The sequence below is a fragment of the Vidua macroura genome, chromosome 12 (genome assembly GCF_024509145.1).
Source record: "Vidua macroura isolate BioBank_ID:100142 chromosome 12, ASM2450914v1, whole genome shotgun sequence".
In the NCBI taxonomy this organism is placed as follows: Eukaryota; Metazoa; Chordata; class Aves; order Passeriformes; family Viduidae; genus Vidua; species Vidua macroura.
Window position 1 is genome coordinate 2,244,893 of NC_071582.1, and position 23,012 is coordinate 2,267,904.

Here is a 23,012-nt window from a genome sequence, read left to right on the forward strand (position 1 = left end):
AACCAGGGGTTGAGTTTCCCACCTGGCTGGAGCCACGGGGGCAACATTTCAGCGCTCACACACTCAGGAGACACATCGGAGAGGAGGGTTAGGTGCTGAAGCAATGTCTGTTAGTTACAGCTCGTTACAGTTATTATTGATGCATCTTATTGTCAATGCAAGAGGTGAAGTCACTTAATCCATCATTTCTCAGACACGGATGACAGAGCACGTGGTTTGGCAGAGTAAGTTTTAGGCGAGCTAGAAATGGATTGCACAATATTTAAACCTGATTAAGTACATAATAGGCTTAGCAAAGGATTACTTTTCTCCTGACATTTTATACATAAATATATACACACACACACACAGAGACAGGCATTTTATCAGTAGCTGCATTTTAGTCTGGTCAAGAGACGACTGCCTATTGCAGAATGACAGGAGTGACACCCTTAAAAAGGAAACTAGTCTTGGTGTGCTTTGCTGGAGAAGAGAAGGTCCTTTTTGGGGTGATTCTCAGGGGTAGGGGTCACATCCAAGCATCACTGGAGGGCTGGAGGGGACAGATACGGGGCTGGGGACTCACACAGTCCTGGCTGGTGGCACTGTGAGCTCCTTCCCTGTGCCAGGCAGGAGATACTGGAGCCAAAGGGCTGGATTGGATTCTGTTTGGGCTGCTTTTCGAGGACTTGGAGAAAAATTTGGCTTATTTAAAGTGCATTTAGAGTTGAAAAGCATCTCAGAGAAGCAGCTTTCTCTACTCCTGCCCTGCAGCATCCATCCCATTTATGCTCCCATTCATAATCTTTTCCAGGGTGTGCCAGTCACCTTCCCCAGGAAGTGTTGGTCTGAGCTCAGCTGCCTCCTGCTAGGGTGCAGGATCATTATTTAATGTCCAACACCCGCAAATTGAGCAGGGATTCAGGCCTGAAAGGGATTTCTGCACCAGGAAAACACACAGCCACATCTCACCAGGCTTTTTAGGAGCGCAAGTGAGCAGGAGTCCTTCCCTCCAGCCTGGAGGTTTTCTTAAGAGACTTAAATTAGCACAAACCTCCAAAGCTAATGGGGACAAATCTTGGCCTGGCTATTTCCATGAGCAGGGAGACTGCTTGGATGTGCTGGGATACGGGGTGGCAAGATTTGACCCGCAGCCTTGCCCAAGCGTGGGTCCTCTGAGGAACGCTCTGTCGCTTTCACAGCTGCTTTTCAAAACAGAAGCCTTAAAAAAAAACAGACTCAGGATGCAGAATCTGGAATGGGATGGTTGTATCCCACAGGGAAAACCTGTCCTTGCTCCCCAACACACACACACACACACACACACACGTGCACACACACACTGGTCCTCCACATCAAAGTGTAAACTACTCACTTACAACACCACACACTGAGAGAAGTTGTAGATCCTGAGCCAGGGTGTAGATTAGGAATCTCTTGGCTTCCAGCATATCAACAGCAGGATTGAGGGTTTCTTATACTTTTTTCCCCTTTTTGTCTTTTTTTTTTTTTTTTTTAATCCTAAATCAGCCAGCCACCTGCTAGTTAAAAAGCAAAAGAAAAAAGGAGAATTCCCAGGATTGCTTGCCCTTGCTGAGACAGTGGCAAGTGGCTGGACACTACCAACTGAAAGAGAAAACACACACATCAAAAACCCAAGGTATGGGGCTTATTCCAAGAGGGAAGATGGGTGCTGGTTGCTCTTTTTCCCTTTTTGGGGGCATGGGGGGGCCTTTTGGCTGATGAGGTTCTAACATACACCTATCACCACAGTAATTAAAAAAACCACCACCATACACTATTCCACAGGGAAAAAGAAGACACGTGAACGGACACTGACTATCACGCACAACAAGAGCCCTGCAGGTCAACTCACGGCCTCTTCAGAATGAAAAAGAAAGGAGAAAAGAAGAGCTCAAGACAAGAAAAACAGGAAAAAAAAAAAGAAAAAGAAAAGAAAGAAAAAATCCCAAAGGATCTCGTTACAAAGATGGGAAAAGAACCACCATTATGGTACACTCTGACTTTCTGAGACAGCTGCAGAAACTCGGCTCAGGCTTCCTCCTCCTCCCTTTTTCCCCCCCAGCTCTTCCTCCCGAGGACAGAGTCCTGCTGCTGCTCACATCTCGTTGGAGTAGGTGTAGTTGGGGGTGGCCGAGTACTGTGTCTCGTGCTGCATCATGGCGCCCTGCGCCGCCCCCATGGCCGCGTTCTGGGCCGCCTGCTGCACGTGGGGATTCTTCCAGGCCCCCGTGGTCCACTCCTCCTGCGCTTTGCTGAAGCTCCCGCCGCTGCCCCGGTAAAACTTGTGCACCTGCAGGGAAAATCCAGAGGGGCTGAGCGCCTGCGGCCGGCGCGGAGCTCCCGGGGTGGCAGGAGGGCCACCCAAAGCGATGTGGAGCCCCTGTTTTTCCTGCCGTACCATGGTGAGGGCAATGAAGGAGAAGACTGCCATGGCCGTGAAGAGCACAGTGGGGATCAACATCACCACAGCTGAGCCCACGTTGGTCCCAAAGAAGGAAATCGCTGCAATCCAGCCACTGCAAGGAGGTGGAAACAACCGGTTCATTCACCAGCTCTCCCAAGCTGCCACAGCCCTCCCAGCTCCTCAAACCATCTTCCCCAAGGAGAGAACCAGTAAGGATGCTAAAACACCACAGTGACCACCCTTGTACCCAACACAGCAGCATTTTCCTTACCAGACCCCCCATCCAGGGATCCCCACTGCCTGGATAATGCTGATCACCAGCTGGGCCATGAAGGTGAAGAAGAAGGCCATGAAGCTGAAGGAACTGTCTGTCCTGCAAGAGAAGGTTCAGTCACTCCTGCACCTCCATCCCCACTGCACGCCAAAGGAAGGGAGATGCTCCGACGTATCAGACCTGGCCATGGTTTAGGAGGAGGGTGACGAAAAGCAAAATTAAAGGCAAAGGAGAAACTGCAAGAGGATAGAGGTGGTCAAGGGGCACCTGAGAAAGCCACAGGGCACCAGACCCTCCCTATGGCTCAGTGAGCTGGGCTTGAGGACATCTATGTTGGGACACGGCTCTCAGCTCACACCACCCCACACGGGGAATAAATACACCCCTAGTTCTCCAGATCTGGGGACCGACCTCAGCACCATGGGTAATCCATACAAACACCTCAAGGATTCGTGGAAAAATATAAAAGATGCCTCAGGATGAGAGGGAAAATGGCACCCCAGCTGCATCCTCACCACTGTCCCCCACCACTGCACAGAGGGACAAGGAAAGTGTCCTTACGTCACCTGATGGGGGGTTTGGCCCCCAGGAAATCCCAAACACTCTGGTTTTGAAGGTTAGAAAGTAAAGCTAAAGGGCTGCACAGAAAGGAATTCCCCCAGTTAGTCAGGCAATGCCCCAAGCTAAACACTGACCGTTTATGAAGGAAAACAAGGCAAAAAGAAGCCAGGCTCAGGTGCGACCACTTACTTGAAAGCTTTGTAAATAGGTCTAAACCAGCAGACATAGGAGCAGGGCGTAAAGAGAATGAGCCAGAGAATTGCCAGTCCAAAATTTACAGCTCCGCCGCCTCCAATGAGCCACGCGAGGCAGCCCACGAGATTCACCGCCAAGGTGATGCTGTTCACTGCAAACACACACACACACAGAGCAGAGTAGCACGGACGCAAGGGTGGCACTGAGACACCAAGGACCCCGACCCCAGGGACGTGGCCTCGGAGTCCTGCCCTAGCTGGACTTCTCTTAAATTGACCTGAGAGCACATTCCCAGGCTGGCTGAGCCAAAGGGGGTCAGGCCTCAGCTGAGCGTACCAGGAGGAAAATCAATGTATCACTCGGAGTTGTAATTCCCTAAGCAGTTCCTGGGCTCTGAAGATTGGCAGGAGTTGCATCCTCCCGCTCCTACCCAGCCAGAACACATTTCCACTAACAGAAGGAAACTGGAGGAATTGTGGTGAAGTTTTTTGCTTGCTCCAGATACATCTTTGCTGAAGGAGCTCGAGCAGGAGCTCCCCGAGCATCACTGAGAGCCAAAATCCTGAACTCCTGACCCCGCCTCGCCAGTTCAGGGGGTGACACATTTCCCTCGCCCACCCCTGCTTGGGATCAGGCCACACAAGGGCTCTGACTATGAATCCCAGCTCGGCAGACACAGGACAAAGCAGAGAAGGCTCAGCTGCATTCTGACGCCTCCGAGTTCGGAGAATGATTCATTATTTCGACGAGAGCGAAAGCCCTCCCACCGCCGCCTGCCTGAGAGCTGCAGCTGGCAAGGGAAGGAGCTCAGCTGCCCTAAAGGACATGAAGGGACCTTCCAGCCACTCTGTGCTGGGTGTCTGAGGGGCTGGTGGGGAGAAAATGCCCCAGAGAGGAGCTCCAGAGGCAAAACCCAAGGGACAGTGACTGGCTCTAAGAGCTGGTGCTGAGGAGCAAGGACCAAGCTCTGTTACGTTAAGAGGAAGAACATCCTGTTTGTGATGGGGAGGGAACTGAACACCCCCAAGAGAGCTTCCCAAGGGAAGCACAGTTTTTTTCCTCCCATGCCTTAAACAAGTGGACCCTCCTGACATGATGAAGCTACCCCAGGGTCACCTCCCTGATGGGACACAGCCCCAGGGATGCCAGCCTGGTGCCATGGCAAAAGCAGGAACACACAACCTCTGTGGTGTTAGCTCAGCTCTTCCTGACCTGCCCCAAAAGCACCCTGGGCACTGATGGTTCCAAAGTTCAGGGGAAATGCCTGATAAGGGAACTGAGTTCTTCTAGAAAAAAATAAAATGCTGGTGCCAGCTTGCCCTGAGCTGTGCACGTTTCCACCTATGTTGGGGTGTGACCTGTCCCTCTGGCTCTGTTCCCTGGCCATGTTTGGTGAAGAAGAGAGATCCAGGACAGCTGGAAGAGCTGGAAGCTGGTGACAGCTCTGTTAGCACAGCACGGCACACAGAGGCATGCAAGAGGAACAGGCAAGCTCCGGGAAGCCTCAAGCTCCATGTTTTGGGGAGCAGGCACACCAGCCCTCCAGTCTGAGCTGTCTCCTCCTTACAGCAGGACATCAACATCACCACCAGTGACCCTGGGACACTGAGCCAGCTCCACAGCTCCATCCTGGAGGCTGGAAGGGCTGGGATCCATGGGATGCTGCAGCCCACCTCTCATTCCTGTGTTTTAACAGGAGACACCAAGGCCTGGAGGGGGAGAAGGGCTTCCCCTGACCTTGCCCCGCCCTTTCAGCTGGCAGCTCCCAGAGGAGCAGCCTTTGGAGAGGCAAACAAATCCCACTGGAGCCATTCCCACGCAGCCACTCACGCATCCAGAGGTAGTAAAGCCGCTTGGCCATGGTCCGGTGCTGCGGCGGGATCTCCGCATCGAAGTCCTGGTAGAAACATGGCTTCAGGGGGATGAATTTGGGCAGGGGAGGGAAGTTGTTCACCTTTTCTGCAAGGAAAAGTTTCACTGGTGTCATGCACTGCCCAGAGCTGAACAAAAACCAAGAGGCTTCCTAAATAACCCCAAGAATGGACAAATTTTACAGAGGAGTTAAGGATTTCCCATAGAAACCGCCACCAACCCACCCGAAAGGATCAAATTCAGCCCTCACTGGCCACACGGATCCTGCAGCCATGGACACCCATCACCCCACTGGTGACTAATGAGGTGACATTATGGCCAGTAGAGCCCACGATGGTCTCCAGAGCCGCCCGTACCTGCCATGCTGGCACGCGCTCAGCCTCTCTGCTCCTCAGGAAAAATACTTGGGAAGAACGTGGGAGCTTTAGCAAAGCTGGAGGAGAACGAGAGAGAGAAAAAAAAGGATTGATTGAAGTGGTCAGGGACATCTGCAAAAGCCTTCACCTTCCCCCCATTCCCAAACAACTCAAGGACAGCAGTTGGCTTCGCTTCTGTGACACTCTGGACTATCACACATCCAGGCTGGCACCTGGTTGGCAGTGTGATAAATCCTGGCTCCTCTGGCTCAGGCTTATGTACCAGTTAAGGCAGAAGATTACGAGAGGATCCAGTGATGTGGGGCCTCCCACTCCCAACTGACCTACATCCAGGAGAGGGCCAGGTAGGGCAGCAGGGAAAGGAGGTGGCTGTGGGCAGTTTGAAACCCTCAAGTTCGTCACCTGGCCCCAAAATAATTCTTTAAAAAAATGTATTATTGTTATTTTTTGCTGAATTCCAGCACAGGGGACTACCTGGCTGCCTCGTAGCTGCCATCTCTGCAAGCCCAAGCCAAAAACAAGGCCAAAAAGGGAGCAGAAAATCAGAGCAGAGAAATCAGCTGGAAAAAAAAAAAAAAAAATCAGTGGCGATTGTCACTAATGAGTCACTCGAGTGCCTGGCTTAACAATTACTCATGTCATTTGGCACCTCATTCCAGAGCATGCAGGTGGGAAAGGGGGGAGCTCGGCATCCCAGGACCTTCCCAGACCGTTCCGTGCTCAGCTCTGTGCCAGAAGTGAAAATTACGGCGAGTTAAAGCCAAAAAATTAATACCTGAGGTTTTAAAGACAAACGTGAAGATGGCGTATCCCCACCTGCCTGCAGGTTTTGCCCTTTCCCAGCTATCCAGGCAGAGCTGGCCGCGGCCAACACATTTCCCAGGACACGGGGTCCCGGCACTTGGTGCCTGGGGCTCCCGGGAGGATTTGGGGGGCTCTCTCTAGGGGTCTTTTCGCACTCCCCAGGGCTCGCCGTCCCCGACATCCGCCGGCAGCCCCCGGATGCTTCCATCCCGCCAGTGCTATAAATACGAGCTCCTCGGGCGCGGTGACGTCCGCCCGGCCGCCCCTACCCACGTGTGTCGGGAGCGGGGACACACGGCCCGGCGCCCCCCGACCCCACACCGCGCCACCGTGGGGCGAAAGCACCGGGACAGCGAGAAATTCGGGTGGTTTTTTTGTTTTTTTTTGTTTTTTTGCAAAATTAGGAATATGGTGGAGGGGTTGGAATATGGTGGAGTGGATGGAAAAAGGACGGGGGATCGCACAGGTGATGGCACCGAGAAGAAACCCCTCCGGTGCGTGGGGTGGGTTTGGGGAGGGCAGCCAGGGCTCGGCCTCGCCGTGCATCGCTGCCCGTGCATTTCCACGCGTGAAGGGCTGCGTGCCCCACGCAGCCACACCTCAAAGCAGCTTCCCAGCAGCGGCCTGGATCGGGGAGAAGGGCGGCCCAACCCCCGCTCGGTCCCCGGTGCACCCACGCGTGAGCAGGGTCACCGCGGCTGCCCCCACGCCGCGCTTCCCCCCCCCGCAAGCGGGGTGCAGAGCGGGAGGTCGGTGCAAAAGGCAGTCAGCCCCCTCGGGGGGAGCATCCAGCGCCCTCACGCCGCGGCGTTTCCCCTCTCCACACTCCCGGGACTCACCACGTGGCGTGACCCGTCCCGTCCCCTCCGGTCCCCGGCGGGTGGCGGCGGCCGCCCGCCCGCCCGGTGCTGCTCCTGCCGCAGCGACCGCGCTCTCGCGAGACTGCGGCGCCGCCGCCACCCGGGCTATGGGCAGCGCCGGGATCTCGCGAGAGCGCCCGCCGCTGTCCAGGGTCCTGATGCCGCCGGATGGAGGGGCGGGGCCGAGGGGAAGGGGCGGGGCCTTTATTGGGGGACTCTATAGGGCTGGGGGATCCATGGGGCTGGGAGTGCTCTATGGGGTTTGGGGGCATTTATAGGGCTGGGGGCTCTATGGGGCTGGGAGTGCTCTATCGGCTTTGGGGGCCTTTATAGGGCTGGGGGCTCCATGGGGCTGGGAGTGCTCTATCAGCTTTGGGGGCCTTTATAGGGCTGGGGGCTCTATGGGGCTAGGAGTGCTCTATCGGCTTTGGGGGCCTTTATAGGGCTGGGGGCTCTATGGGGCTTGGGGTGCTCTGTAGGGCTGGGGGCTCCATGGCGCTGGGACTGCTCTATGGGCCTTGGGGGGCTTTATAGGGCTGGGAGTGTTCTATGGGGCTGAGAGGGTTCTGTGGGGCTTGGCGGGCTTTATAGGGCTTGGGGCTCCATGGCGCTAGGAGTGCTCTATTGGCTTTGGGGGGCTTTACAGGAATGGGGGCTCTATAGGGCTGGGAGTGGTCTATGGGGTTTGAGGGGCTTTTATAGGGATGGGGGTTCTATGGGGCAGGAGTGCAGTGACCCCTACCCTGGGCATGGCAAGCACTGTGTGGGTGGAAGGGCAGGGACCCTGGGGGTCAGCCCTTGGCAGGGTACACGGCTCCCTCTGTCCAGGAGGCAATGGGAAACCAGCAGGGCCAAGTTTGGGGTACTCCATGTCCATGCCCTGATGTGCTTCATTCTGGGAGCAGTAATTAATTAATGGCTCGTGTGAAGGGCAGAGGATATGTTGATTGCTTTTGCCAGTGGTGCCAAGGTTGGGATGTGGACGGCAGGGGAAGGGACTGGACTGATTCACAGACGGGACAGGGTTCAAAAGCTCCTAAAAGGGATATAAATCCCAACTCAGCCTGAGTGCTCCATAGGCTGTGTCCCTTGTTCTCAGTGTCACAGAGTTCTGTGCACACAGAATTCTGTGCACACCACTTGGACCTCCTGCCTTAGTGCTTGTGAGAATATCAGTGAAGTGTTGTGAAAATTACTTTATTTGACAACTAAATCATCCTCCCTTCCCAGGGTCCAACCTCGAGGGTCAATGAAGAGCAGCAAGGACAACATCCCACCATGGGAAGATGAGAACAGCTGGGCAAGGAAGGAGCAAAATCTCTTTACACCAGTGAGCCCTGGTGGCCAAACCCCTTCGGCAGGGGGACAGCATTGCTGTGGGGATGCAAGGAAGGAAACCTGGCAGAAAGAGGGAAAATGCCTTCTTCACAGATGGTAAAATAGAGGGAAGCAGGAAAACCAGCGTGCCACAGATGACCCCATAGCAGGGGCCCCAGCTGTCCACTCTGACCCCTTTCTGGGTCTTGGACCCTGAGCTGTTCCCCTCAGAGAGCAGGGACCCTGCACATCCAGCTCCGTGTCCTGCCCAGCAGGGAAGGAAAGGGGCGACGGGAATGGGGTCATGGATTCCCACTCCTGCCAAGCACTGGGGATGCTCAGCGCCTTGGAGAGTTGCTCTGGCTCTGCCTGTGGGCACTGAGCGCACTGGAGATTTGGGGCTGAATTCTTGTCCCGTATTTCTTTCTCTCCAGCTTTCTCTCACCTGCATTTCCTCCCCACCTGCATCTCTGCTGCCTCAGCACCTTCCCATTCCACTGAGGCTTTGGGAATGGTCACGTAGAGAGCTGATCCTTGCCCTCAGCACTACCACATTCCTGCCTGCCCGCAGGTTTTCCAGTCAGGGATATTCAGGAATCAAATGGATGTGTGCTCCCCTCCTTCACAGGGATGCCTGGAGAGCCAAGGGATAACAGGGGGAAGAGCCTCCCTGCCCATCCCACACTCCCTAAGCAGGGCAGGCTGGGGAGGAAGGGCAGGTCCAAAGAAAAGGCTGGATCAAGCAGCAAATTCCCAGCAAGCAAACAGATTCATAAACAAGGAAATCAATCCACAGGTCCAGTTTAGGGTCAGTCTGTAGGCTGGAGTCCAGACCAGCTGCAGCTGACCCAGAGACCAGTCCTGACATAGCTGAGACTAGGACTGAGACCCCTGGGTTGAGCTTAAAAAGAGCTCCTGGGCTGTGGGCACAGGGGTTGGGGTCCCAGGTGGGGTTGGTGAGGAACATTCAGGTTTATTAATGTCCTCAGGGTCCTTACAACATCCCTCTGCTTATCATGCTGGAGCTCTGCAAAGGGATTTGTCTTATGAAAGGGATTTTTCCCTTTTCTTTTACTGTCGGGTTATTCAAAATGAGGATTATCTTGAGCTCTGTAATTTTCTGCTTACGGTAAGGATAAGAACTCAGCAGAGAGCTGGTGCCACCCCAGGATGCTCCAAGGGTTCCTCTGGCATCTTGGCACAGCCCCTGTGCCCTGGGTTGTATCCTCAGGGGGCTGCTGCTGGGAAGCAGCAGCTCCAGGGGCCTGACTGGGACGGGTGCAGGGGATCCCTGCAGCTGTGGCATCCTGGAGGTGCCTCTGCACCCCTTTTGCCAGGGTTACAATCCACCCTGGCATCAGCCCGCTGCCGGGTGCAATGTGATGAGAGGCTGAGACCTGAGCCGCGCCGATGTGACGCAGAGATGGGCGATGGCACCGAGACTTTCCTTGTATCGGATGCTCCCACTTTCCGTCCTGTTCCCAACCAGGGCCACCTTGCATGAAAGAAAATATGGAGAGGGCAGGTGGAGGACAGGGGCTCAGGTTACTGCTCCTCTCCAGCTGCCATGATCTCCATTAGGAATAGGTTTCTGGGGTTTTTTCCCCACTTTTCCAGGTTTGTCTGGGCTCTGTGCTGTGTCCAGCAGCCCTCTCCATTCCCGCCACCACCAACTCTCCTCTTGGCTGCTCTCCCAAACAGCTCTTCCAAGCTCATACCTCCTATGGGGTTGGGACCAGGCAAGAAGGTCCCGCAGGGATTTGGAAATCCTCTGGCATGGGGTTGGGATGGCACTGGAATGCTCAGAGAGAAACTGCAATGGGAAAGGGGAAGCAGAAACCACTCCCTGGGTGTGGGTCCCACTGTAACCAGAGTGGCTGCTCAAGAAGGGCAGTCAGACAATACTCAGTGTGTAATTCCTTCACTCTTGTTTTTTCATCACTCCTGCCTTTCCCATTTGCTTCTTCTCCATTTTAAAGGACTCTGCATTCTCTTTTCCAGCATTTGTTTCCCTGATTCCCCACAGCTGGAGCTGTCTGTGCCTTTGTCCCCCCATCTCTGCTTTTCCTCTCCCACCCCACTGAGCTCATTTCAGCTATTCCTTGGCTTGGAGTAACCCATCCACTCTGTTGTCCTCCAACAAATAAGCTGACAGGCTAATGAATAGCTTCAGATGGTAATTAGCAACGGAGTTGCTAATAATGAATTTCATTTACATTTTAAGCGCTGCAGAGGGAAAATAAGCCCCTGTCATTAATGCCCCCCTGCTCCCAGCACAGCCTTGGCCTTGTGGGGAATGCACCCTCTGGAAGCCTTTCTGTGATTGCACTGCTCCCACCTCCATTTCGGAGGCTGCGATAAGCAGAGTTCATTAAGCAGCAATTAGAGATGGAGGGGGGGAGAAGCTGCTGCTGCTTCCATCATCCGATGGTGGGGAAGCGTCATGATGCCATGGAAAATGGGCCACGGGAGGCAGGAGCTGGTTCTGGGCCAGGAAAGAAGGGCTGGATGGTTCAGCCAGCACCAGGGATTCACATGGCTTGCCCAGAGCCCTGGAGCTGTCAGCCCTCCATGTCCATGTAACCCTCCCAGGCTACCTGGATAATGACCCCGAGGGATTTCTCAGTCACTAAAATCCTTCCTGATTATTTCCCTAAGGGTTTAGCACATTTTGAAGGCAGGAATTTCCCTGAGGGGTTTAATCCATCCCTGCCTGCCCAAGGAAGGAGCCAAGTGCCTTCTGCATGGATTCCATGAATTGTTGGCAAAAGGAAAGATGGAGAAATGTCATTGTTTTGTCTTGTACCAGTGAGGAATCCACAGTGGGAATAGGTTTGCTCACTACTGCAGAGCACCAGAAGGGACTTGGGAATGCTCAAAGCCTGGATCTGGTGCTGGGGGTGAGCCTGGGAGTGTTGCCTGCCCTGCCTCAGTTTCCCCCTGTGTACCCAAGGAGCCTCAGGGAGGGTTAGATGGATTGGGAAACAATGCTCTGCATCTACAGGGGTTTTCCAGCACACTGCTTGTGGATGGAGGATCCCATCCCATCCCATCCCATCCCATCCCACAGACCCACCCAGACCCCAGTCCAGTGCTTGGATCAGGGGGTGATCCAAATCCACCCCCATTTAGGCAGTGGTATCCACAGAAAGCTGCTTTGGGGACCACAGGGATGTGGGATCCTCCCTAGATAGGATGTGACAGCCACATCCTGCCTTTACCTCCACGGGCATGGGATCGATTTTATTATTTATTTATTTATTTATGTATTTTTTTCAAGCCCTGCTAGGAGTGAAACCAATCCAGGGGCCTCCAGAGGCCGATAAGATTTGACTGCAAGTCAATACTCACATGTCTTTCCACTGTGCAATGATCCCCCGGCCAGCGGGGCGGGAGGGGACAGGCAGGTGACAGGGGCGGGCAGAAGGCCAGCCTGGGGCAGGGACGTCGCCTCTGCTCCGGGAAGGGATTGGGGGCAAGAAGGGGACATCTCCTGGCCTGCAACAGGGATTTTCTGGGATTTGTTGCCAGTACATGTAATGGTGAGCCCACAGTGGGCAGCTCCACATTGGGGATGAATGAGGGACAGGGATTGGGAGAGCAGCGGGGAGAGGGAGGGATGGGGAAGGAGGAGGAGCGGGAGAGAGGGAGAGAAATTGCCCATGAAAACCAGCTCTGCCACGGCATCTGCTCCTCGGAGCTTTGGGAATTGAGAGGTTTTCCTGCCGGCAGAGCAGGGTGCGGGGTGCTGGGGGGAGCAGAGCCCCTGGCACACTCGATGCACGCTTGCCTGCGATGCCATCTGCCAGGCTTTCTCCTGGCTGCGGGTTCCTGTGGCTTCTCTCATGGCTAATAAGGGTCGAGCTCAGACTCCAAAGTACTTCCCGAAGTACCTGCTGCATCTTTGTGCCATCCCTGGACACAGCGTGGCTGTGCATTCCCTCTGGGAATGCTGCAGGGCAGGCAGGCAGGGTGACATTTGCAGTTAGCAGTGGGTGTCCTTGAGAGGAGCGAGCACCGAGAGAAGGGACCAGGTTCTCTTTAAGGGGGCAGGACTTTGGGAACATTATGAAGGCAAGAGTGAGCTTCTCCCTCTGCCTTCCACCCTCCCCTCCTTCCCTTCTCTGTTCCGGGACAGAGACCTGGATTCCCTGCCCTCCCCTTTGCCTGGCAGGGATGAAGGCAGGAGCTGGGTGCTGGGATGGGCGGCTGAGCAGGGGAGGAGGAGGAGGAGGGGAGGAAGGGGAGGGAGAGGGGGAGGATCTGCTAATTACACAGAACAGCTCTGGGGGCTGCTGAAGTCCAGAATGAAGCAAAGAGCAGCAGAAGCGAGTGCTGCAGAGGGAGCGGAGGAGCCCAAGCATCACCGAGAGCTGGAGCTGGCTGTTATCCTTGCTGGGAGCAACTGGGAGCACCCAGGGGATCCTGCAGCCCTGTCTCCCACGGGAGACAGCCTCTGGCACTGCCACCGAGCCCACTGCCAGCCCCTGGAGAGCCGAGGAGAAAGGGCTGGTGGTTGCAGCACGCGCGGCTGGGCTGGAGGGCAGCGAGGTCAGCCCTGCTATGGTCACGGGAGGCTAGGAGCCTGTGCGGATCCACCGGGAAGAGGTGAAGGATGGCTGCCGAAGGAGGGAGAGCCAAGCCCGTTGCCCAGTCCAGGATGGAGAACTTCCGAAAGGTGAGGACCTCGGAGGAAGAGATGCCATTACCCTTCCCAGACCTGCCCCCGGACGTGGTGGAGATGAAAGTGAAGGAGGGCAGCAAGATCAGGAACCTGATGAACTTCGCCATGGCCCAGATGGAGCTGAAGGGCAGGCGGCAGATCGTGTTCAGCGGCTGCGGCAGGGCGGTCACCAAGACCATCACCTGCGTGGAGATCATGAAGCGCAAGCTGGGAGGGCTCCACCAGGTCACCAAGGTACGCTACAAAACTGTGCTGGAGGTCTGGGAGAACCAGGACCCGCCGCCCGACGGCCCTGCACAGAACCTGACTGTCCACAAGAACGTCCCCTCCATCTGCATCCTGCTCTCCCGGGACCCCCTGGATCCCAACCAGATGGGATACCAGCCCCCTGAGCCCCGGCATGAGGCGGGAGAAGACACATTGGGATCCTCCACCAAGGGGCTGAAGCGGCCGCTGCCGCCTCCCTGCGAGGAGCTGCTGCCCAAGAAGCTGCAGGTACAGGTGTCTGACAGCCCCAGGGGCACGGGGACCACTGCTGGCCAGCAGGACCACTGACCCCAGTGCCTCCCACCCTTCCAGCCAGGTATCGAGGCAGGAATATCCACTCATTCCAGGGTCACTGGTGGGCTGCAGTCTCCCCCTGACCTGTCCCCACTTGGCTGCTCTTTGACCCCTGTGGATGGGGGTCCCCAGATTTGGTGTGAGCGTTAAAAGGTAAAACCCACCATGGATTGAAGCAGGTGAGGATGTGGGGGGGGAGCTGGTGACCTCTAATTCAGCCACCCAGGGACACCGTGACCACCAGCCACATCCTGCAGCGACTCCCAGGGAGCCAGAGCAGCCGAGGGGTGCCTGGACCTCCACCACCGCTCCCCACTGCAAACACCTCATCCATCAGGAGAGATGCATTTGCCCCAAGCTTGTTGGAAGAAAACCTTCGTTATCAAACCCGCTGCTGAGGAGCTGTCGGAGTTATTAATGCCGGGCTCAGCATCCTGTGAGGCTGTGATTCATCCCAAAAAAAATCACCCAAACAAGCACAGGGATTGCTCTCTCCCTGCACCCACAGAGCCAAGCACTGCACTGCGCTGCCTGCCTGTGGGACAGCACAAGGAAATAAAACAACCCACACTGGATACTCTGGTCTGGAGTCAGGGGAAACCACGGTGTGGGGAGCTGGGGGCAATGGAAGTGCCGGGCGGGGGGTTATTGTGACTGGATGCAGTGCCCAGCACAGGAGGTTTTGGGGTTGTGCCTTGGCTGCAGAGTGCTTTGGAGCAAAATCCCTGCTACTTCCAGGGGGTAAAGAGAAATGAATGGAAAATAAAAGCTCTTTAGAAATAGTTGAGATATGTCTATGGGAAAATGGGGGGATCATCTGGGCTGCTGGCCATGGCACAGATCAGCACAGTGAAGGTTGCTGCCAGCTCACAACAAGGGGATCCCAGCCAAACTCTGTCCCTTGGAAGAATGGGATTGGGGTCTCCTGTGCCAGTACAGCAGCACCTGGCAAAGCCCCAATTCCAGTGGGGACAGGGGAGATTTGGGGGATGGGTTATGGGATGCCAAGCCTTGACCCACCTGGTTCCCTCTGCCCAGCGCCCAGCGGCACTGCGGGATGAATTAATCGGTATTAAAGAGCAAACCCTTCCCAAAATCCACGTGTGAGGGATTCTCTGGCTGCAGCTGCCTTATCTCCCTGCCTCACTCCGGCTCTACAGGGACAGTCAGCGTTTGCTCTTTGTCAAGGGCTTGCTTGGCTGGGAGCGGGAATGAAAGGAGAGGAGGAGGAAGAGGAGGAAGCAGGGTCTGTTTTGTGAGGCAGTGACCTTGTTATCTCCCTCAGCAGGCAGCTGCTCCTCGGGCCAGAGGCTTGTGCTTATCTGTCCTACTGCAGATTGATTCCCTTCACTTGAACGTTCATTTCCTTTTTTTTTTTTTTTTTTTTTATGTTAATGATTTTTTTTTTTTTGTGGGTTTGGGGATGGTAAAGCTTTGGGCTCTGTCCTATCCAGCTCTTCCCAGTTCCCTTCTGCAGTGCAGACCCCATCTGAAGGATCAACCCTTCACCCCACACAGGAACACTGCGTACAGGCACCTACCCCAAATGCATTAAAAATTACTAATAAAATAAATTTAAAACACTGTAATTAATAAATCTCTCTGTAAACACCCTGATCAGAACCTTAAGACTGTGGGAGCCACACGGTCAAACACTAACAGCCCTTCACCTCCACTGCTGCCACCTCACATTTCTCTGAGCAAGGAAATAAGAATAAAACCTACTTATTTCTCCTTATTTTGTTAATTTGCAAGATCTTTTTAATGGATTTCATAGGCAGGTAGTTTCCAATCACAGAGGCAGCACTGGGGACTTTACCCACCTTGCCTGCTTTGCAAAAAGGACTGTTAAAAAAGTATTTAAAACAGGATGATGATACCGGGGGACATGGTGAGTGGAATAATCACGATGGTTTTGTGGTTTTGTGCGGCACTGCTGAGGCACAGCCCCAGGGACGACTTTTGGTGGCTGAGGGCAGCGGCCCACGGTGTGGGGACAGGGACACTCAGAGAACTGGGGAGGCGGCGGACGCGGCAGCTGAGCCGGTCTGAGCCCATTCCCCTCACAGGGACCGCGTGTGGCGGGTGTCCATTGACAGGGACGAGGAGGCTGCACTGGGGCTGCGCGGGCTCGGCTAAACGGGGGCAGCAGCAGCTTGAACCCCTCCAGACCGAGCCCGATCTTCTCAAAAAACGCGTCCAAACACTCCAGACCGAGCCCGATCTTCTCAAAAAACGCGTCCAAACACTCCAGACCGAGCCCGATCTTCTCAAAAAACGCGTGTAAACACTCCCGAGGAGCGGCTCGGGAAAGCAAAGAAGCCGCGAAGCCGCTCCCCTCACGCACAAAATGGCGGCCGGCCCCGCCCCAAAATGGCGGCGGTCCCGCCCCGCCGCGCCCCCAGCCCGTCCCCGCCGCCTCCCGCCCTTCCACGCTCCCGGTCCGTCCCCGCCGCGCCGCCGTACCCGCCTCAGCGGCCCCCCCCCGACCCTCACCTCCATCCCTCCCTGCCGGTGCGGTGCGGGAGCCAGCGGCGCGCCCCCGGTCCCCGGTGCTGTCTCCCCCCTTCACAGCCCGCCGCCATGCTGGCCGCCAGCGCCTCTCTCCTCCGCCGCTGCGCCGTCTCCGGCCTCCGCGCCGCCGTCCGCCGGCCCGCCGGCCCAGCAGGTGAGCGGCCGCGCTCGTCTCCGTCGCTCCCGCCGCGGTTCGCGCCCGGGCGCTCCCGGCGCGGCGGGGAGCGAGGCCGCGCGGCCCTGCGTGTCCTTGCGGTGACCCCGCGGCCTAGCGCGGGCCGGCCCCGCCGCTCCGGCCGCCGGCACCGGGACCCCCCCGCCGGCACCGCCTCAGCGGGCACCGGGCACCGCCCGGGGGCTGCAGCGGGGGGCGGTGGCGCTTTCCCCGGCGCCCCCCGCCAAGGTGACATTGATGGAGGGCGGCGGTGACCTCCGCAGCACCGGGGCGCCGGCCCCCCCCCCACCGGGGCCGCTGCAGCTCCGCGCCAGCCCTCACCCTCCTAATTAACAGGCCAATTAATTTTATTTATAATATTAACACCTCTTTAGCTCTCCAGTTAATAAGGAGAGTAGGAGGACCAGCTCCAGGCAGCGTGCGGTGATGGAGGCCAGGGTGGCAGGGCTGGAAGACGCAGACTGCAGAGAATGCACTGCCTGTGCATCGCCATTAAGAGCTAATTAACTTCTGCATCGCAATTAATACCTAATTAAGAGACACTAATAATGCTCGGAGACTTGCGTGTGCTTCTGCTGCGGCACGCGTGAGTTAAACAACTGCCTTAGGGAGCCTGTCGCGTCTTTTTAAACAATAAGCACAGGATTTCTTAGATGCCGCTCAACACCCTTGGTCTTTTGTTATTTTTAATCCGCTAAAAGTCTTTGCTCGCTATTCCTTTGAGGTGCTGAGCACCGGCTGCTCGTGGGCCTCGCTTCCAGTAGGCTCTGTGTTCTTCTTTTCCAAGGTCTTGTGTTTCAGACACCCCACTTTACACTGCTGCGACCCCTTTGCAGAGGGGTTCTGTTGCTGCAAAACCTCCCCTGTGTAATCCCTGGGCTCCTCGTTCTCATCTTTTCAGTAAATTAATGTTTTTCTTCATGTGTGTTTTTCTTCTGTGCTCATTACCGGAGACAACTGCCCAATTCTGGCCGTCACGGAGAAGCTTTAACATGTTTTTGTGTCATATTAGGTGATTTTTAGGCTTAATGCCTGTTGAGTTCTCTTGAAAGCAAAGGTGCTTGCCCTTTGGTTCTTCCTTGAGTTGGGAATCTCTGCCTGGATAGGTCGGCAGTGACACACACGTCATGTGTGTGACAGTGACCTTGATGGACCCTGCTGCAACTCAGGGCAGAGGGGCTCTCCAGATACAGATACAAACATTAATGTGGAAAGGAAACATAGCAGCAATTGAGAAACACACCCTGGAAAGCCAGAGTTTCAATTCTTATGGTCTGTATTTGCCTCCTGGATCCAGGGAGTGCTTTTGTTGAAGAAAGACTTTAGATTTTGACTTAAAGATGACATTTGAGCGGTTCAATTTAGGTTTCTCTCCAGCTGAGATTTGCTGTTTCTCTGTAGGATTTTTTTTTTTTTTTTTTTTTGGTGTAGAAAAAATAAGGATTCTCCTCCAACCAGCTGAGACCTGGAGGGTTTTCAGCTGTGTCCTGGGAGCAGGAGCATTTACAGAGCCCTGCTCTTGCTCTGAGCTCAGCTGTGCAGGTGATTTGTTGCAGAAAGCAGGGTCAAAGGTCTGCTTTGGAGCTGGGGAAAGGAGGGGGAATTTCCCTACAGGAACCAAAAGAGCATTTTAATTCTGTCTTGGCCTGTTGTTTACTTTTCCATAGCTAAAATAAATAAAGTTATTTTCATGCTTCCGTTGCATAAACCAGTATTGCAGCTGAAATGTTGGACCAGGGTAAATTTTGTTTAAAAAGCAAATTGCCTGCTAATTAGGCTGCCATTAATGAACCCAAAGAGAAGTATATCAGCAAAAATACAACCCAGTTGTGATGTTGGGGGTTTTTTGTTTGTTTGTTTGTTTTTTTTAATAAAACTTTGTAGTTAATTACTGTGAGTGGTTCGTGCTGGGTTAAGAAAGAAAAAGTCAGGAGCTAAATTTGACTTCTGTGAAGCAGAGCTTTGAGCTCCAAGGTCGTATCTGGTGTGTGACCTCTCTGCAAATATTAGTGGAGTGAGATTAGCAGTGGGGAAAGGAAGCACCAGGCTTGTGGTCCTCCAGTTTAGTTGCCTTAGAAAACTGTTCCAACCTTTGTGGGGTTAAAAAAGGCAGGTTCATCCAAAAAAACCAGCAATTTGTGATAGTGCTGAGTGAAGAAACAAATTAACAATCCTGTCAGACTAATTTGTGCATTAGCATACATTCTGCTTTTTGTGATTAGTTATCAAATATTAATGCAATTGCAACCTTGAGATCCAGTTTTCTCTTGGATAGACACAGTGATCGATTTTTTTCCTCTTCCAACCCTTCTGTTGGAAGGAATCTCTCTCATCCCTTTGCTTTGGAGAGCCTCTGTAGGAATTGCATGGAATTCTGTTGGTGAGGAATTTGTATGTTAAAGCTTCTCAGTCTCACTTGGCTGTGGGAAGAAGGAGAATTCCTGTATTTTACAGAAAAAGGAATGCCAGAAAACCTCTTAAGGAGTGGTATCCAGAGCTGGTTTTTGTGTGTCTTTCCCCTGCTCTGACCAATGCTCTGGGAACTCTTTGGAAGTCTGATATGGAAAAAAGTAGACACTTTGCTACAACATAAACCACGATATTTAATAAGTTACATCCACCCAGGGCTCACCCAGGACTGACCCAGAGCGACTGTAACAAGGGAAATCCATATTTTATTTTATTCTGGCCTCTTGGTCAGGACTAAAGCAGTGTTATCTTCCTTTTGCTCCAAGTTTGTTCCTTTTTTTCTGCATTCAGCTGTGCTTCCTGCCCGCTGCTACTCTCACGGGTCACAAGAGTCAGATGAAGAATTCGATGCTCGCTGGGTGACGTATTTCAACAAGCCAGATATCGATGCCTGGGAGCTCAGGAAAGGTAAGTTGAAGACCAGGAAGCATAACCTGGAGTAAATAGATGTTTTGTGACCAGAAATAACGACTTTAGTTGGCGTTTTGTGGACTCCCCGTCCCTGGAAGTGTCCAAGGCCAGGTTGGAGAGGGTTTAGAGTAACCTGGTCTAGTGGAAGGTGTCCCTGCCCATGTCAGAATGGTGGACTGGATATCTCTGAGGTACTTCCAACCCAAACCATTCCATGATTCCATCATTTTAACATCTGGATGGGAGGGAGAGTAACATTTGCTCCAAGGAAAGTGTGTTTGAGTTCTACTATGCTCATTTTTCTTTGGGCTTTGGCTAATGGCTCGGCCATAAGTCCCTGCAGGCTTTTTGTGTGGCTGTCTCCAGTTGTTTGCTGTGGAGTTGCCAAGTTTTATTAAACTTAACTCCATTTTTTGGGGTGGTGGAGGGCTGGGAGTGTCTGTAGGGCAGTGTGGGGTGTGTGCACAGGGGTTATGGGGCTGAGAGTGTCTGTAGGGCAGTGTGGGGTGTGTGCACAGGGGTTATGGGGCTGGGCTGTGTCCATGGGGCAGTGTGGGGTGTGTGCACAGGGGTTATGGGGCTGAGAGTGTCTGTAGGGCAGTGTGGGGTGTGTGCACAGGGGTTATGGGGCTGAGAGTGTCTGTAGGGCAGTGTGGGGTGTGTGCACAGGGGTTATGGGGCTGGGGTATGTCCATGGGGCAGCGTGGGGTGTGTGCACAGGGGTTATGGGGCTGGGAGTGTCTGTAGGGCACTATGGGGTGTGTGCACAGGGGTTATGGGGCTGGGAGTGTCTGTGGGGCAGTGTGGGGTGTGTGCACAGGGGTTATGGGGCTGGGCTGTGTCCATGGGGCAGTGTGGGGTGTGTGCACAGGGGTTATGGGGCTGGGAGTGTTTGTAGGGCACTATGGGGTGTGTGCACAGAGGTTATGGGGCTGGGCTGTGTCCATGGGGCAGTGTGGGGTGTGTGCACAGGGGTTATGGGGCTGGGCTGTGTCCATGGGGCAGTGTGGGGTGTGTGCACAGGGGTTATGGGGCTGGGCTGTGTCCATGGGGCAGTGTGGGGTAGGTATGTGGGGCAGTATAGGAGCAATACAGTGGGAGAGTTCATATTTTAAGGCTAATTAGGCCTTAAAAATGTGATTTCATAAACAGATAATTGCAAGCAGAAGGATCCTTCCAGCAGCACCTGGCTGATGAGGGTTTTTTGGTTTTTTTTCCGTCAGGGAGGAAGGGAGTAGACAGCCAGGGGTTCCTTTTGAGAGCATGACAAGCTGGTCCCAAGTTCCCCTTGGTGTGTCCTTGTCTCCACAGGCATAAACACACTGGTGGGTTACGACCTGGTCCCGGAGCCCAAAATCATCGACGCGGCTCTGCGGGCCTGCAGACGGTTAAATGACTTTGCCAGCGCTGTCCGCATCCTCGAAGTTGTAAAGGTGGGTGGAACTGCTCTGCTCCCATTGCCAGAGCCTGGCAGCAGGGCGGTTTTCCCTGGCTTTTTCCTGCTGCAAAGGACAACCACACTTCTCCTGCTGCCAGAATCTGTGGCTCCATGATGAGCACAAAGCTTGCTGGCTTCTTGAGGGACTGAGAGAAGTAACTCAGAAAGCTCTCTTGGGGAACACCTGAAACCAGCTCCTTGAAACCTGAACCCAGCCTGGCCAGGGAGTTAAGAGAAGCCAGGACTTTTATTTCAGCCCTGGAGGCCAGGAGCTCTGCTCTGCCACAAGCAGTGGCTGGTGTGGGAGGTTTTGGAAATGTGTGTTTTGAAGTAACTCCTTCAAACAAAGTAATTTTTTGTTTTTTGGCTTGTTGTTGTTGTTTTTTTTTTTTCAGGACAAGGCAGGACCCCACAAGGAAATCTATCCTTACGTTATCCAGGAGCTTAGACCAACTTTGAGTGAACTTGGAATCTCCACTCCAGAGGAACTGGGCCTAGACAAAGCATAAACCCTGTTGGTGAGGTTTGGTGTTGCTTCCCAGACTCTTGGCATGGGAGTCCTGCACCCCAAACATAGGCAAGACCTAATGTGCCCTAATCCCAGACTGAAATAAAGCCCTAAATAAAAATCCTCGTGGAAGTGAAGCCTCTTAACTCAGTTTCCTCAGGAGATGACCAGTGTCATATTCTTTTTTTAAATATTATGCTTAGAATAGAGATACTGTGTGTCAGACTGCTGCAAATAGTGCTCGATTCTGGATATTTTAAGTCCTTTTCCTCCTCCTTGCCCTGGGATACAATGTCTTGGTGCCAGGGTTCCTGAATCAGCTGTGCTGGGAATGCAGTACCTACCTGCATTTTTGACCTGAGCCTGGTTAAACAAAGCTGTGAAGCTAAAAGGGATGGAAATAACTCGTTTGGGACCTCATGGAAACTTTGTGGGCATTCTAGGCTGCTTCTTTAATGGCTTTTTTTTATTTTTCCCCTGTTATTTTCTATGCCAGGTGGATTACTCAAGCGTTCTACTGATGCTACCAGATTGTACAGCGTCACTTGGAGAGACAAACTTTAAATCTTACCTGAAATAACTTCTTCCTTTATTGAGTCACAGTGGGAGTGCTGTGGAGTTGAGCCTAATAAAGGAAAAACTGGTTTGACTCGAGTGGTACCAGTGCCTCCTGTGGTTATTTCCTGTTGCTTTTGTAGGGAAAAGGAAGGAACAAACCATAAATGTGCTCTTAGGAGCTTCTGAAGTGTTACTCTGCAAAGCTGGTGCCCAGAGCCTTCCCAAGCACGTGGCTCTGGGAGAGGAAGAGGAGGAGCTGTGTGGAGAGCATGGCTCCTGCATGCACAGCTTCGGGGAGGAGGAGGAGGCATTTCCCTGGGATGATGTCCAAGCCTCAGGCGTGGGTGGGAGGCGCCTGTTTGCGAGGGTCGTGTCCTCACCGGGGAGGAGATCTGTTCTCTGGGGTAGATATTGTCCCTGTTTTCCACTCAGCTCTGGCCCAGGCAAGGGCTTGGGAAAGAGAACAAACCAACAGAAGTGGGTGGGAGGAGAAGGGAAATACCTTAATTCTGTTCTTTTCCTCCTAGAAGAGGGGAATTTTCTGGGAAAACAGGAATTTCTTTCTGCACAGTGGGCTCAGGACAAGAGCCGTGCGGGGCAGGATGTCCCGCTGGCCCGTCCCTTTCCATCCCGTCCCACCCCATCCTCCGTAGTCCCGTCCCTCTGTCCCTCTGTCCCTCTGTCCCTCTGTCCCTCTGTCCCTCTGTCCCTCTGTCCCTCTGTCCCGTCCCGCTGTCCTATCCACTCCCATCCCGCTGTCCCTCTGTCCCTTCTGTCCCTCTGTCCCTCTGTCCCTCTGTCCCGTCCCGCTGTCCTATCCGCTCCCGTCCCTCTGTCCCTCTGTCCCTCTGTCCCTCTGTCCCGTCCCGCTGTCCTATCCGCTCCTGTCCCTCTGTCCCTCTGTCCCTCTGTCCCTCTGTCCCTCTGTCCCGTCCCGCTGTCCTATCCGGTCCCGTCCCTCTGTCCCTCTGTCCCGTCCCGCTGTCCTATCCGGTCCCGTCCCTCTGTCCCTCTGTCCCTCTGTCCC

The 23,012-nt window shown here is 54.1% G+C and overlaps 3 protein-coding genes and 1 long non-coding RNA gene across 5 annotated transcripts; 3 read left to right on the forward strand and 1 right to left on the reverse strand.

Annotated features, from left to right (window-relative positions):
- Positions 1 to 88: 88 nt before the first annotated feature.
- SCAMP5 (secretory carrier membrane protein 5) lies at positions 89 to 5,743 on the reverse strand. Its single transcript, XM_053988488.1, has 6 exons — positions 5,666 to 5,743; positions 5,268 to 5,396; positions 3,432 to 3,588; positions 2,679 to 2,780; positions 2,402 to 2,519; positions 89 to 2,293 (listed from the first exon to the last, which is right to left on the reverse strand). The coding sequence occupies exons 1-6, from the start codon at positions 5,670 to 5,672 to the stop codon at positions 2,099 to 2,101; spliced, it is 708 nt and encodes a 235-aa protein (XP_053844463.1). The 5' UTR covers positions 5,673 to 5,743; the 3' UTR covers positions 89 to 2,098.
- Positions 5,736 to 12,167, forward strand: LOC128813399 (uncharacterized). Its single transcript, XR_008439027.1, has 3 exons — positions 5,736 to 6,030; positions 6,653 to 6,855; positions 8,581 to 12,167. It is a non-coding gene; the product is annotated as an uncharacterized LOC128813399 (long non-coding RNA).
- Positions 12,168 to 12,335: 168 nt separating this feature from the next.
- On the forward strand, positions 12,336 to 14,694 carry RPP25 (ribonuclease P and MRP subunit p25). Of its 2 annotated transcripts, XM_053988489.1 has the most exons (2): positions 12,336 to 13,846; positions 13,931 to 14,694. In XM_053988489.1, exons 1-2 carry the CDS (start codon positions 13,283 to 13,285, stop codon positions 14,060 to 14,062), a joined length of 696 nt encoding a protein of 231 aa, XP_053844464.1. In that variant the 5' UTR covers positions 12,336 to 13,282; the 3' UTR covers positions 14,063 to 14,694. The 2 variants fall into 2 exon arrangements, with proteins under 2 accessions (XP_053844464.1, XP_053844465.1); XM_053988490.1 differs by having other exon boundaries at positions 12,336 to 14,017.
- Positions 14,695 to 16,271: 1,577 nt separating this feature from the next.
- LOC128813589 (cytochrome c oxidase subunit 5A, mitochondrial) lies at positions 16,272 to 22,079 on the forward strand. Its single transcript, XM_053988848.1, has 5 exons — positions 16,272 to 16,580; positions 19,362 to 19,478; positions 20,793 to 20,914; positions 21,315 to 21,437; positions 21,924 to 22,079. Exons 1-4 carry the CDS (start codon positions 16,286 to 16,288, stop codon positions 21,426 to 21,428), a joined length of 648 nt encoding a protein of 215 aa, XP_053844823.1. The 5' UTR covers positions 16,272 to 16,285; the 3' UTR covers positions 21,429 to 21,437; positions 21,924 to 22,079.
- Positions 22,080 to 23,012: the final 933 nt, after the last annotated feature.

Coding starts and splice junctions, on each gene's coding strand:
- SCAMP5 (XM_053988488.1), bottom strand. Junction 3,589..5,267: donor GCTTTACTACCTCTGGATGC/GTGAGTGGCTGC, acceptor GTGTGTTTGCAG/TGAACAGCATCACCTTGGCG. Junction 2,781..3,431: donor CCTATTTACAAAGCTTTCAA/GTAAGTGGTCGC, acceptor CTTCTCTTGCAG/GACAGACAGTTCCTTCAGCT.
- RPP25 (XM_053988489.1), top strand. CDS start 13,283: ATGGCTGCCGAAGGAGGGAGAGCCAAGCCCGTTGCCCAGTCCAGGATG. Junction 13,847..13,930: donor TGCTGCCCAAGAAGCTGCAG/GTACAGGTGTCT, acceptor CCACCCTTCCAG/CCAGGTATCGAGGCAGGAAT.
- LOC128813589 (XM_053988848.1), top strand. CDS start 16,286: ATGGCGGCGGTCCCGCCCCGCCGCGCCCCCAGCCCGTCCCCGCCGCCT. Junction 19,479..20,792: donor TGCCTGGGAGCTCAGGAAAG/GTAAGTTGAAGA, acceptor TTGTCTCCACAG/GCATAAACACACTGGTGGGT. Junction 20,915..21,314: donor GCATCCTCGAAGTTGTAAAG/GTGGGTGGAACT, acceptor TTTTTTTTTCAG/GACAAGGCAGGACCCCACAA.